This window comes from Dromaius novaehollandiae, chromosome 10 (assembly GCF_036370855.1).
Source record: "Dromaius novaehollandiae isolate bDroNov1 chromosome 10, bDroNov1.hap1, whole genome shotgun sequence".
Taxonomy (NCBI): domain Eukaryota; kingdom Metazoa; phylum Chordata; class Aves; order Casuariiformes; family Dromaiidae; genus Dromaius; species Dromaius novaehollandiae.
In genome coordinates this window covers 4,613,092-4,627,153 of record NC_088107.1, presented here as the reverse complement: position 1 = coordinate 4,627,153, position 14,062 = coordinate 4,613,092, and the positions used below count along the sequence as shown (strand labels likewise).

The 14,062-nt window shown below is 38.3% G+C and overlaps 1 protein-coding gene across 4 annotated transcripts in view; it reads left to right on the top strand.

Annotated features, from left to right (window-relative positions):
- LRRC28 (leucine rich repeat containing 28) overlaps positions 1-13,787 on the top strand; it is a 55,805-nt gene extending 42,018 nt beyond the window's left edge. For all 4 annotated transcript variants that reach the window (XM_026121668.2, XM_064517912.1, XM_026121667.2 and 1 more), the window contains 3 exons: positions 2,358-2,533; positions 5,132-5,291; positions 9,081-13,787. In XM_026121668.2, the coding sequence (XP_025977453.2) occupies positions 2,358-2,533; positions 5,132-5,291; positions 9,081-9,153 (409 nt within the window). In that variant the 3' untranslated portion in view covers positions 9,154-13,787. The remainder of the gene's footprint in view (positions 1-2,357; positions 2,534-5,131; positions 5,292-9,080) is intronic.
- Positions 13,788-14,062: the final 275 nt, after the last annotated feature.

Sequence of the window (14,062 nt, the reverse complement as noted above, 5' to 3'; positions counted from 1 at the left end):
ATATAGTTGTTCAATAATGGTTATAAAATCCATAATTAAATTTTCACAAAATGCCTTGGTGGTGGTGGTGGTGGGAATGATAAAAATATTTCCAGTTCTTTTTGCTCTGATTACATTTACATTGCTGGTGGTATCTTGTATGGAGAATACTATAAGTCTAGTATAGAAGAGACTAAAAATGTGCCAAGTGTTAAAATGACATTAATTCTTGAAAAGCCTTCTGTGAAATTAAAAAAAAATGCAAAAATTATTAATTTTATAATAACAAGGAATTGAAAAATACAATAATTTTACCTCTTTTGTAAAACAAAATAGTATTTGCGTTTGTGTACCAAATGCAAACTTCTCTTTATGTTGTGAAACGCTCTTGAAATATCTTAGATTATTTTTAAGGAAAATTTTTGACATGGGAAAAGCATTCCTATATACTTTATTAACAAACTAAAGTTTTTATTTGATGATGTGCTGGGTGACATTACCATTAACGTATGATTTTAATAATCTGAAGCATTTCTATGTTCTTTCCAAGTAAGCATTAGTAGCCAGTGCAAGGTTTTAATGGGTCAGGCAAAAGGGCTGAAGATTCTGGGTTTAGTACTCTTCTTGGTCATCCACTGGATAACAAAATCTGACATGTTGCTGTTACAAACATAAAGCTACATTTCTGAAAACAGAATATAAATTGCATTGTGTAAGTAATGAATATCTGTCTAGGAATCCTGCAGTCAGACTGACCGAAAAACAGTCTTTTACATAAGAGGTGATGATCTCAGCACTCAGAATGAATTTTGATCTTACTTTTTGCAGATTGGATTTCATGATCTCCAGCTAGGTATCTGCCAGCTTGTTGAAGGGAGCCAGTCGGTGGTCATAGCTCTTTCCCCTGTAGCTCCATTTTTCCTGCTTGATAGATCATCTTTCCCCTCTTTCCTTCCCTGCCTTTTTTGTTTTTAACCTCCTTGAAGTTCGTTTTTGTAAAGTCTTTGGGCTTTTACCCAGCACTACTCATAGGACAAAATTCTTTCCCTGATATATCCTGATTTTTATTTTTTGTGTGTGCGTGTGCGTGTGCGTGTGCGTGTGCGTGTGTGTGTGTGTGTACCCCCCCTCCCCCCCCCGGTTACGGGTATTCCTTGTATTTAGGTTGGGGAGGGGTTGATCAGCTTGAAAACATGTGGTAGCTAATTCGTTGGGAATGGATTGCTGGAGAATTAATTGTTGGAATATTGGATCTCTGAAATCCTGGTTTTTGTTTGTTTGTTTTTTAATCCCATTAATGGTTTGTGGGAAAGTATTGAATATTTGACAAGAGGCTTATTGATTTGCTGTTTGATACTGTTCTTTGTTGCTTGTTTCTCTGGGGTGCTTTTTCTTTAATCAGAGGAGATGAGATTCTTCGTTATCAGAGAAATACTATGAGATTTCTTTCACATCTGATACGGTCTAATAGTTACCTCAGTTTTAGGTCCAATATCTGGGAAGGCTGACTAATTTGTGTTTCTGTTCCATTTGTTAGGACTGGCCTTAACAAGTTGCTCTTGGCTTCAAATTTAAGTTGTCATAAACAATTCCGATTCCCCCGTTGACTTCCCCAACTTCTTAGTAGAATTTTCCTTTGCGTGTCTCTCTGGTATAATAGATTGCAACAGGGATCATGTAAAGAATTATTATTTTTACTACAGGCTAAGTTTCTCTCCTTGGATCCAAATAACCTTCCTTTTTCTCATTATGATTTGGGAAGGACAGTGATAGTAGACTTACTGGGTTATCTTCTTATTACAGCTTAGGCTGTTTTTGTTGTTTGGGGCTTTTTTTTCTCTCCAAGGGAACTCTGTGGATGGGGAAAGTTGCAGTACAGAATCACCCAGTGGCACTTAAATGCTTATTTTTTGTGGCTGTAGTTTGTCTGGCATGTTATAGTTGACAGATCCATGATCATTCTCAGCTAGTTGATCCAAAACACAGGAAACCAATTGTTAGGTTTGAAACTGCTACCCTATGTAAAATATTTAGTAATAGTGACATTCAGAAGCTAAATGAGATCAGATTTTAGGCAAAATAAGGGACATATGAGAGCTTTCAGTAGTGGACTTGATTGATTGATCTCCTTGGGATTGTGTTCTCATTTCTCTAGCTCTTGCATGTTACTTGGTCAGTAAAGACCTCCAGGTGACCCATGACTAGCATGGCACAGAGGTTGGGGATCTATAGGAAATGTATGTCAGTATGTATCACACTCTTCATGCGTCCTTGGAGGGTGCTCCAGTATCAGGTGTGCTTTGGGCTGGTCATCTGGGTTTTCCCATTTTACTTTTATTATTTTCTAACCACTTTCTAAATGTTTTGTGTCCTTCCAGTTGTGGCTCTCCAATTCAGGTTTCAGAGGTGAAACTGCTCTCTTTTTCATCGGGACAGTTAACTGTGTTCCTGCCAGCAGAGGTGAAATCTATAGGGACAGAAACGGATCACGTGCTGCCATTGCAAGAACTGGCCATGAGGACACTCTATACCACCTACTGCAGGCTTTTAAAAGGTATGAAATTTTTGCATTCTTTAGATTGCCTGAAAACCACTTCTTCTCTTTTTGCAATGATAGGAACGTTTCAAACAGTTCTTCAAAGAGCTGGGTGAAGATTAATGTTTTAAGGGATTTATTTAATGAAATTGCTTGAAATGCTGTATTAAGACAAAAATATTCAATATCAAAACCAGAGATCCAAAGACTTTTTCTAAGGTAGAGTGGTGCTTACCAATGGTTTCCTGAGGACTGTATAAAGAAGGAGGCTTTTTGCAGGAGAAAACTCTAATGGAAATAGGAGATGAGAAATACTGTTCCTGAGGCAAGATTAGATGCATCAGCCAACAATGCAGCTTCTTGCCAGGCAGCACACTCCAAAACTGGCAGACTTGTTGTACATAAGGCAAAAGAAATGTTAGCAGCCGTTGGCCATTTCAGTACAGTGTGACAGCTGAGCTGTTTTAGTTCTGCCCCAGTTCAGACTCTTTGTTGTAAACTGGCCCTTGGCTCATCTGGTTACACATCATGCTATCACATGAGCTAGGGATATCTGAGAATGACCTGCGGATTCAGATTTTGTCAGATTTTGGTATATTGTGAATCTCTCCTATTCACAGCATCTTGGAAATTTGTCAGCTTCAGAGGTGAAAGTAGAAGGTAGAAGAGTGGAGAGTTACAGTACAAAGGTTAGAGGGTTACAGTAAGGGGTCGCTTGTACTGTAGCCACTGGAGGAAATCCTAAGTGCTGAACTATGCCCATGCCAGGAAAAGCGTACGAGGAGGAGCTGGCATTCTCAATGACCTCTCGGCAGCAAATATACTGAAGGGAAGAAACTTCGCGTTAAAGGGTGGGGGATAAGCATACCAGCCTGCGTGCGTAGGAAGCAGCACTGCTTTGCAGAGATTATATTAACTGATGTAGAGAATGGATTGCCTAGTTTAGGTGCTGTGTATTTCTGATGTTTCTGCTTACAAAGGGTAGATGGGAGGAGTTTAATTGTTCATTATCAGGATATCAGCTACACCAAAATTACACAGTGAAGAATGCTGTTTCATTCTGATTTGCAGAATTCTAGTCTTTGTTGAAAAGGAATTTGAGAACATAATCTACAGAGAAAGCAGGGTTCAAGATCTTTTAAATCATCATTAGCACTGTTTTCCTTACCTAGTAATGACTTGCACAGTAATTTGTGGAATATGACCATGTGAACATGGTTCTTGAAGACACAGGTGAAGTTTGGTTTGGGAATAGCAAGCTAGCATTGCAAAATCAATTTAAGGAAGGGTTTGTAGGAGGTTTATACAAGGCTGTGAAGATTGTATCTGGTTGCAGCCAAGGTGGAGAGAACTTGAAAAAGATAGTGAAGTATCATTGAAAAAGATAGTGAAGTTATAACTATCTTTCCTATTTCCAATTAGGAAGACTATGCTGTACTATGTAGTCTTCATGTCTTATTTTTTTTCTTCTTCTTCTGGGTGACCTTATGAAAGATGATGTGCATTACCACTGGTGACACCCAAATTTCATTGAGGTATGAGTAAAGCACAGTCAGGGATAAGATAACGGTGGCTTAGGGAAGCAGGTGGCACATATGATCAAAGCTGCAGCTTTGATCATATCACTGATTGCTTTAATTAGCAACTGTTAAATGCTTAGCTACCTCTAGATAAGTATGAAAGTGGCTAGACTACTCTTCCTCAGTCTTTGCCTGGCCAGGAAATACGACCTTTTCTTTTGGACACAAATGTTGGTACTGTTCATCATACCTGTCATCTCAACATGATGTTGTTGTGGAACATTGTGCATGGGATTAAACCTTACAGCGTTTGAAAGCTGAAACTAGTGTGGTATCTCAAAACTGATTTATCAGGTACTGCATCTTGTCTTTTTTACTCAGCACCTAAACTCATCCATCTGTCTTGGCTGTCTCTCAGGTTTTAGATGGAGATTAACATGTTGGTTTTAATTTATAAAATACTAAGTGATTTGGGTCAAGCCTGAAAAAAATGATTGCTTCTTCCCATGAAATGACCCTGGCATCTGTTGAACTGTGGGGGCACACTTAAGAGACTGTGACTATATTGATCTTTTTGGAGTGGGTTATTTGCTTGGACCTATGAGGATTATGCTGGGCTGGATTGTGTTTCAAGTAATTCTAAATATTAGAGATCCCTTTTTGCTAATGGTGGAGTTTGGGCTTTTTAGTGAGTTTAGCTATCCTGCTGGATTGATTGCTGAAAGATTTTAGTAAAATGATACTGATGTCCTTTCTAGAATTTTGCATTCTTGTTTATTATTAAATATTTGTCTAGATTATCCATATCAGATACTAACAGCTCTCCAGCTCAAGTCCTCCAGTATCTGTATGTCAAATAATGCTATATGACACACTACTGTTTTTTATTATTTGCTTGATCAACGGCATCTTTAGCTGGATATTTGTGCTTCACCTGGATTGTGGATAATGTGCTTTAGCTTGCTGTTCTTTTGACAGAGTCTTGAGAAGGTGAGAGCTGACTTTTTTTGGAATTGTTCATGGCTCGTGCTTATTGCATTTGACTTATCATGCAATTGTTTTGTTACAAGGCTTTCTTGTTTCTTCTCTTCCCTAGACTTGAACTTTCTGACTCCAATCTCATTACCCAAAAGCCTCTTGGAATTGCTGCACTGTCCCTTGGGACACTGCCACCGTTGCAGCCAGCCCATGTTTACCATTGTCTACCCAAAGCTCTTTCCCTTGAGGGAAACTCCAATGGCCGGATTGCATCAAGGGTAATTATACAGGAAATTACACTGGGATTTCATTTAGGGAAAAAACACCTTTATGGAACAGAGTGTATGCTTAGGGATATTTTTTGGCTTAGCAAGCTTTCAGATCTAAAGTCCCTTTCCTACGACTGCAGTAAAAGCTGACAAATCTTTTATTTGCAGGGCACCCAGCACACTGCCATAAGGCTGTTTAACAAGGGTTACATCACTTGCGTGTTTCAGATTGATGTTAGACAGTGAAGGGTTTTGATATGATGGGATTGACCTATTTGTGGTGGTCACATGGTTGGCACTTCTGTGCCTCAGACAGGATGTATTACCTAACACTAGTACTTCACCTGATGCTCTCAAGCCAGACTTGAGGAGAATGTTACCACCAAATACAAATGTTCTAGGATTAAAAGTAAAGACAGAAGAAAGCTCTAAAGCCAGAGTTTAATTAAAATATTCTGCAGTTAAAATACTTTTTTCCATGCTAATCAATTTGAGATCTGCCATAGAAGGAGTCTGCATTTTAAAAAGGTGGCTTGCTAAGAAACATGTGTTAAAAATATTTCAGTTTTTATGGTCATAGCAGTTGTGAACATGTCTACAGGCTTCTCTAGTCAAGCATACAAGCCTACCCAGACTTACTGGCTTGCCCGGTAGAACAGTCATAGCAGGGACTCAAAACTGGGGGGTGATTCAGGGAGTATTGTCCCCATGCAGATAGAGCTTTACAATATCTTAAAAGTGAGCACTGATCATTTTGCAGTGATTCTTTCCCTAGCCGCTATTAATATGAGCAGATACTGTGGCCTGACAGGAGCCATAACATTAACAAATCTGCATTCTGCAGTGTGAAAGCATCATCAGAGAGATTTCAATTGGTTTTACTTAAATCTCTAGGCTTAATCTATGAAGACTCCAGGATTCAGCACCCTGGGAAGAGGCACACCCTTTCAGAGAGGTTTTCTGGTGTGTGCTAAAGTACTCTCTACTTCAGATCCAACTTTGCCAGCAACTGAGCTCAAATTTACTTGTGTTTAAATATCAGTGAATATTGGCAGTAGGGTTGGATTTTGTTGTCACTCTTTTGCTGATGTGCTTCATTTTTCCTCTGGTACCGCTCAGCTGGCTGTGCCCTCTTCCCTTTGTGCAAGGGAATGGGAGAGAGATGTTGCCATATTCTATGTAGGAAGTGGTGCATGCTTGAAATTTAAAATGCTTGAGAAAACTGCAAGAAATAAAGGAGAGAGTATGTTAATTTTTGGTTGTGCACCCAACATTACTAGCTGCAAGCTCGGTATGTTCCAGTGAAGAAGGCAAAACAGCAGCCCACGCAGGTCCTTACCATCTCCTTGCTCCTGAGTGCAAAGGTGGCCAGCAGCAACGTCATCTCCTTGCCTCCCACCATGGATCCCTCTTTTGAATTTCCTGAGGGCTTTTAATTGTTTTGCTTTGAGATTCTTACCTTATTTTCCTCCTGTTTGTAGGAGAGTCCCTTTTACAGAATGCATCGGTATGTCAGCAAAATAGCACTACAGGATTGGGCAGTAGAAGGAAATATAAAATTCTTTTACCCTGCATGAAATAAGGTCTTAAAACTGAACAACAAGGAGGCTTTGTCCCGTTCATAGCTGGTATAACTCAAACAAAACTAGAGTACTGTTTGAAACCTAGTTTTCTATAATGAAAAGTCACTTGGGGTTAAACAAGCAAATGTGTAGTTCAGGTTGTTTTTAGAGAAGTCATGTCAAACCATTACTTACACAGTATCTCCTTAGAGATGGGGGAGCAGAAAGGAAGGTGTTTTAAAAAGGAGTGTTTCTGAAAATTAATTTTTGGTTCATATAATGCTTAAGAATGCTGCACAGTTCTTGTCCTGCTGAAATCCATTGATTTGCTCCGTATTTTCATTAACAATAAGGAGACACTGCTTTTCAATAGGAGAATGTTTACCAAAAAGAGCATAACTGTTGATTCTCGTTGATGGTATTAGTCATTTTTCCACAGCTAAATCACAGTCTATTTTGCTGTGGGTTTTTGGCATAATAGGTGATTTGTAAGCAATTCAACTTTATGAAATGAAAACAACTTTGGTATGTCAAATCTGGGCAGCAGCCGGAAGGCTGCATAAATGCTGTTTCAGAAAAGCCATCTTTCTTAGAAAGCTCTCTTGATTGTTGCGATGGCATTCTTCAACCCGTCATTGTATTACAGTTCAGTCAGATGTTTAAATTCAATGGTCTTCATGCTGATTCAAATAAAATTGCTCCCACATTAGTCTTTATATTGAAAATGGCATAAGATGTTACAATCATGCAATCAATAATTTCTTTCACGCATTGGGCTCCATTAGAGTGGCATAATTTTTTAAGAAAGTGATGGAAATCTACTTACTGGTCACTAAATCCTTATATTATCTGGAATAAGCCAACAATGAGAGAGTTTGGACTACAGTCCCCAGAAAACGTGAAGCTCTGATTTCTAATTAAATTGAGTGTTGCTCATTGTAAAGCGTACAGTATGGGATGATAAGTATATCAATACACACCTTTATTGTTTAGGAATTATTAAAATTATGACTTGACAAAAACATACCTTAAGTTTTTTTCTGGATGAACACCATATTAACATTCTAAAGTATATCAGTTGAAAACATTTATTTCTGCCTGGTTTTCACTTGTAAGGAGGAAAAAAAAAAAAGAAGAAAGGTGGGTATTTTAATTAGGTTATGCAAATTATTATTCTCTCCCTTAGACAAGAATGTACTGTGTTTTACAAAATGCAGTAATGAATATAATCTTGAGTAGCTGACATTTGATGCAAATCCACAGAAAACGAGATCTAAAGAGGGTAGCCTGTCATCCTTATCTCTGCAGCTCTTGCACTTGACATGATAAGATTATATGGAATTGTAGAGGTGTGATAGCTGCTTTATAGAGATGCGAAGGACAGGGCTTCAGTTCTGAAGAGCTTATGGTGACCATGAAAACACACAGGGTAAGGGTCCTGAGCGTTTGAACAGTGCTGATTAGCACATGCCACATTCGTGCCAGTGGCTTCTGTCTGGGTTTCTGTATTGCATTCTGTATCCTCTCACAGGAAGGGAGGGTTAAGTGTTGAGCTGAATTTCTGTATGTGAAAAAGCACAGATGACATTAGCACTGGGTAAAGCGTGATTTCTGTGTTAGTAAAAATCAGATTTTAATATTTTTCTAAGCAGATATCTAGGTCGCTGCCGGGCCGGGGAGGGTCACAGTGGAGCACAGGAAGTCTAGGATGGTGCTTTCACATCGACGCCTCTGCTGTTGTATCTGGCCGGCGGGCAGCACGGCCTGCCGGGCAGCCTTTCCCGAGATCTGGGCCCCCTTGGTTCACTCAGCTGAGCTGAAGGAGGACACTGGACTTGAGCTATTTCATGCCTATGAGCAACAATTTAAGAAACACACGAGCAAAGCTGAATCAAAGAATTATCCAGCTATGTTCATTTTTGCTGTTAACCTACTGGCTATAACACCCACAGCCACACCCTCTGCCGAAAGAGAAACTGCATGCCCTTGCTTTAGACCAAATACAAAAGAAACCAGGAAGGTTTTGAGAACCCCTGCAGTGTTTCCCTGCTGCTTTATCAGTCACTCATATGTGGCAAATGAACCTTCTTTTGCTAACGTGTTGAAATAGGCTAATCCTGTATTTTTACAAACCATCATACTGTCTGCTGTGGAATGGGGCCAGTAGCTTTAATCTTGTACTGACAACTCTTTCCCTCCCCCTCACCCCCCCCCCTTTTTTTTTTTCTCTCTGCAGGAGGACAACTGTTAGTTTTGTGGCATACTGCTGCTCCACCCAGTGTCTGCAGACTTTTGACCTACTGAGTTGATAAACACTTAAAACTACTCAGGAGCGCTGCCAGCTTAAAGCTGCATTAGACTGCATAGCCCGTTGGTACTGGAATACTGTGTGCGTGCGTGTGTGCCAAAGCAGCCAAAGTGCCCATTTAGGAACACGGAGAGGCACTTAATTCCTGCCCTGTCAAAGTTGGATGAACTGCAGAAACTTTTCGGAAGTGTAAATACCAGGCTTTTACAAGTATTAACTTCTCTCTCCTCCAAGACAGCATACAAACCAAATAAATGTCCTATCTCCAGATTTCCAGTATTTTTCAAGTGTGGCAGTTTTCAAGTGAGGCCGGTTCTAACAGTGTTCAACTGATCTATAATTAAAAAAAAAAATACATATCCATTTCTGACAAGCCAGTTTTCAATTATTATCCCCCCCCCCCATCCTCTTCACCCTACAGTGGGATACAGGTGTATAGATCTAAACGGAGAGAAAGCTTTGAAGGATCACAGTGACTCTCTCATAGAACTTGGCTTTATTTTCTCCCACTCATCTTAATAGTTTTCCCAATACAGTGAGCCCAGTTATAGACTGAATCTTTGTTAGCTAACTGGTACTTAAATCTGTGTGTTCAAAGCAGGTCTGTCTTTCTGATATCATTACAAGCCACACTGATTTCCTTGGAATAATGAGGATATGTGCAGAGACTGAAGAACCTGTTTCGGTAACAAAGGCCGATACTGATGTCTACACTAAGTGGTCTTGCTCCAGCATGTTTGGGGGATGTGTTTTCTTTATTTTAATCTTGGGCTTTTATAAAACACTTTCCCTCTTGCTTCTTTGAGTTCTTCAGGGGGAAGAAGACTTTAAATACAAATTTCCCTTGAGGAAAATAGTAATATGATGGTAAATACTTATTTATTATTTTGGTAAGTGCAGACTGTAGACCTGCAAAGAGCCAAGGAGCTGTTTTCCATCCTTTTCTTGGTTCACCATTTGGCTGATATCTAAAAGAGGTTCATTTGAGTGTCGTAACCTCAGAGAAAGCTGGAAAAGGGGGAAAAGTATGTATATGTCCATGTGTAGGCATATATGCATACATAGGTATCTTCACAAAAGGGCTGTAACATTTGTTTTAGCATGTTAATAGTAGATTTAGCACAAAATTCCACTCATCATCATCTTTGTGGGAATCCATTTTTGTTTGATCATGTTCATTTTAAATAAAGGACAAAGGATGGAAAAAAGGCCCAAAATGTTTGCATAACTTAAATTTTTAATTTTACAGTGAAACGACTTATATAAAATCAGCCCCTCTTGGTTTGTTTTGGAATATATACATTTTTAATACAATGTCTTCATGATTTATTCTTAGGTATAAACCACAAGTTGATTTAACACCATGTTCTGCTCTGTGCAGTAGTTAGTTACATGCTGAAATAGATATGAATGAAACAGTTTGTTATAAAAATGGCAAGATAAAGAGGCGTATTTGGTAGTATATTAGCATATGTTGTGGTGAGGTGCACATATTTTGAAGGGAGGAGGCACTAAAATGTTTTCCTTTTGCCAAAGAAGCATTTGTTCCTGCTGCAAGCTTCCTGGCATCTCTTCAATACATAGAGTATCTTAAGAGCTTAAAAACAGTACCAAAAAGGCAGTTTTGGGGGGTGAAATTTTTAGGTTGTGCGTGTTACTTGTAAAAGCTGTGCTGGTTTTACTGGGTTGGTTTCAGATAGTTGAATTAGCATTAAGAAATGTAGAGCTTAATCCTTCAGGAATGCAAGTATCATCTACATTTTAAGAATTGTGAAACTTTCTAAAATAAATCCCATTTAATAAAACTGCTTTGCAGTAGGGGAAAGAGCCCTGTCCAAGCAGACTTTGTACTATTGGATTTCTTACTCTCTGTTACTTCACTAATTTCTTTCAATTTTGGTATGCCCAACAGGCCTTCCTACCAGGTGGGGATTACTATAGAAGCTGCAATATGAATCTTCAGCTGTTTTCTTTTTCTGCAGTGCTACATATTTGAGGTATAAATTGCCCATGTTCAATATATGCCTATATCAGAAATGTGCAAGTGTAGTACAGAAACCAGTATTTTAATGGATGGCACATGCAGATGTCATTAAATGGTTTAATTTGCCCTACAGTCATATGTCATGTGTTTTTAGCTTTTGGAATAGAGCAATTGTGAATTGGCCCAGCATTTGAAAAGGCGTGTATTGGTAAACAGAAAAAAGAAATATGAAACACACCCATTTTAAAGTGGCACCTGATTCCACACACTAGTCCTTCCCTTAAGTAAAATACTGTTGGACTGAAAATAATCCTGCAAAATACTCTGATAAAAAAAGGATTGTAGTATTACATGTATTAATTATTGGTGCAATATTCTGATCATGACTTTTCAGTATCATTTTTATTGTGGTTTCCTCTGTTCTTTGGAGGAGATATATTGTTGGCAGTTTATTTTACCTTTTTTTTATCATTAGCAAGTCATAGACTTTGTTTAAAACAAAGTTTATTTCTGAATTCTGTCTGTGAATAGTATTTTGGAGTTAAATCTTTTGGTCAGTTAAAAGGCATAGGCTTTTGTTTTATTAAGAATCAAACAGTAAGAGTGGGGCTTGACTTTTTTTTTTTTTCCCCACAATCTAATTGTTTTTTTATTGGCTTCATATCAGTGTCTTTATTATTGTCTGCAAGTGCAGTTCAGCAGAAGAAATTCTGATTTGTTCTATAAGCAGGATGAATCTTAACTAACATTTTGATAGATGATATATTGGGAATGGAATGTTCAATGAATAAATGACTTAAGCATGCAATTGACACTGAAATGTCATACCCTATGTTTTTTAAAAGAAGGAAGAAGAAAGACAATATATAGACTGAAAATGTAGCTTAAATTCATGTCTCTGTTTTTGATACAAACTGTTTGTTTGTATTCATCTGTATCTTTGGGTGGCATTGTTCTAAATTAAAATAACTCCCTTCTCACTTGTCCAAATTTTTCTAATGTTGTTCTACTGTAACAGTATTTCATACTAGCTAATGTGAGGAGCCAGCTATGCAAGTTGCACAGAGGGGAGGGAGCTTGCTGATGATTGAACTGTGCGTCACTAGTTTTTTCAATGTGAGTTCACGTACTTTGTGACTTCTCTTTAATGCATTTACTTCTAAGTAAGCTTGATTGATTGCTCTTGTTGGTCAGGTCTGTTCATTTTGAAATCAATTTCTTCTTGAGTTTCACAGAACCTGGTGCCAGCAGTATAAAGAAAATGACCATTTCTGTATGTAAAAATAGATCTTAACTCTTTGCTTAGGATGAGAGTGGGGGAAGTTTCTGATTTTTTCTTTTTTACCAGGAATTATAAGAGGATGGGTGCAGAAGAAGAAAGGTTATAAAGGTTTTTAACTCATCAATATTTCTATAAATTTTTTCTAAGATTAACTCCTAATGCAATTTAGGGAGCACAGGCATACTTTTTATTTGTTGTGGTAACAGGCACCTCGTTAATAATATTGAAACCCTACTGGGTTGTGCTTACAGAGATAACTTTTTGTTTTACCATGAAGGAAATGGAGGAATCTTTAGCTTTGTTTAAAAATTCTACTTGAGCAGTTTTATACTGGACATTGTTACTTTTGGAATATTGTACTTTGGAACCTTCCTGCTACTCCCGCCATAGAGGATCAGAAATACAAATGTCCTTTCCTGTGCAAAAACAAGCTCTAATATTAAAGAAGTGAGTATTTTTCTGTTTTGGCCTGATATTTCTATTGGGCTTTTATTGAAGTTCATTACAAACCTCCTATTTACTTCGTTGTGATGAGGTCAAGATCTTATACTGAGCAGAGTGGAGCTGTTTATTGCCAAGTTGGCTGCAGTTCTTATATATCAAATTCTGCTGAATCCCTTTTTCTGGCAAGAAGGGAGGACAAGACTGTTGTAATCTCCTGTGTGGTAACAGTTTGTCAGGTTTTACTGACATCACAGCCAAGTTGACGATTGGAGAGTGACAGAACTTTCACTGGAGAAGGTGACCTTTTTTTTGTTTGTGAAGGCCTCTGAGGCCCCATCAGAGTACCACTGATAACAGAAGAACCTTTGCCTCGATGTCAGTGGAAGCTGGATCAAGTCTTAATTGACGAGAGAGAAGAATGTGTTCTACCGTCACGGTATTTCTTGCAAAAGTTGGGACAATGAGACTGAAGTCCATGCCTGTTGTTAGGCAACCTTTCTATCTGCAGCTGAGCTTATGTAATTCCAAGATGTAATTGTCTTTGCCTCTTATTAGTACTACTCACATTATTGCAAAATGTTAGCGTTAATTTGTGATGGAAGAGGCTGAGTAAATTGAATCCAGAATTTTTATTACTTTTTTGTATTACAGACCTATTTTGTAAGAGACCAAAGGTCTGGTGGAAAGAAATGGCAAGATTCATGTGAAGTCTCCATTGTTTTTGCTACATGTGCCCTTCTTTGGATTACAGTTTGAGCTTGGATTACAACTGAGTTCAGTCTGTCTGTCGAAAGCATATATGTATTGCTTTTAGCTCTGTATTAACCAAATGTCAACTAGTGTGAAAGTAAGCCTGCTAGATGTTTTATTTATAGTAGTGCAATTTATTGTATGTGTTTGTTAATAAACTATATTTTTGGATAGAGTTACAGTCCATTGAAGTCAACTAAACTTCTGCTCCTGGGGCTATTAAACTGTGTTAGCATGTAGTGTATAATTTTTATTCCAGGTCATTTGCATAATAATTAGCTAATGACTCTCCTATCCAAACACTGAGAGGCGGGAGGGAGGAGGAGGGAAACTTTTCAAGATGCTTTCACTAAGTCCGAAACACCGCTTCAATTCGCTTAATTGCTTTGCCTCAAACAGATAACGTAGTTTGCCAGATACTGCATAATATGAACAAAACCCATATGGAAA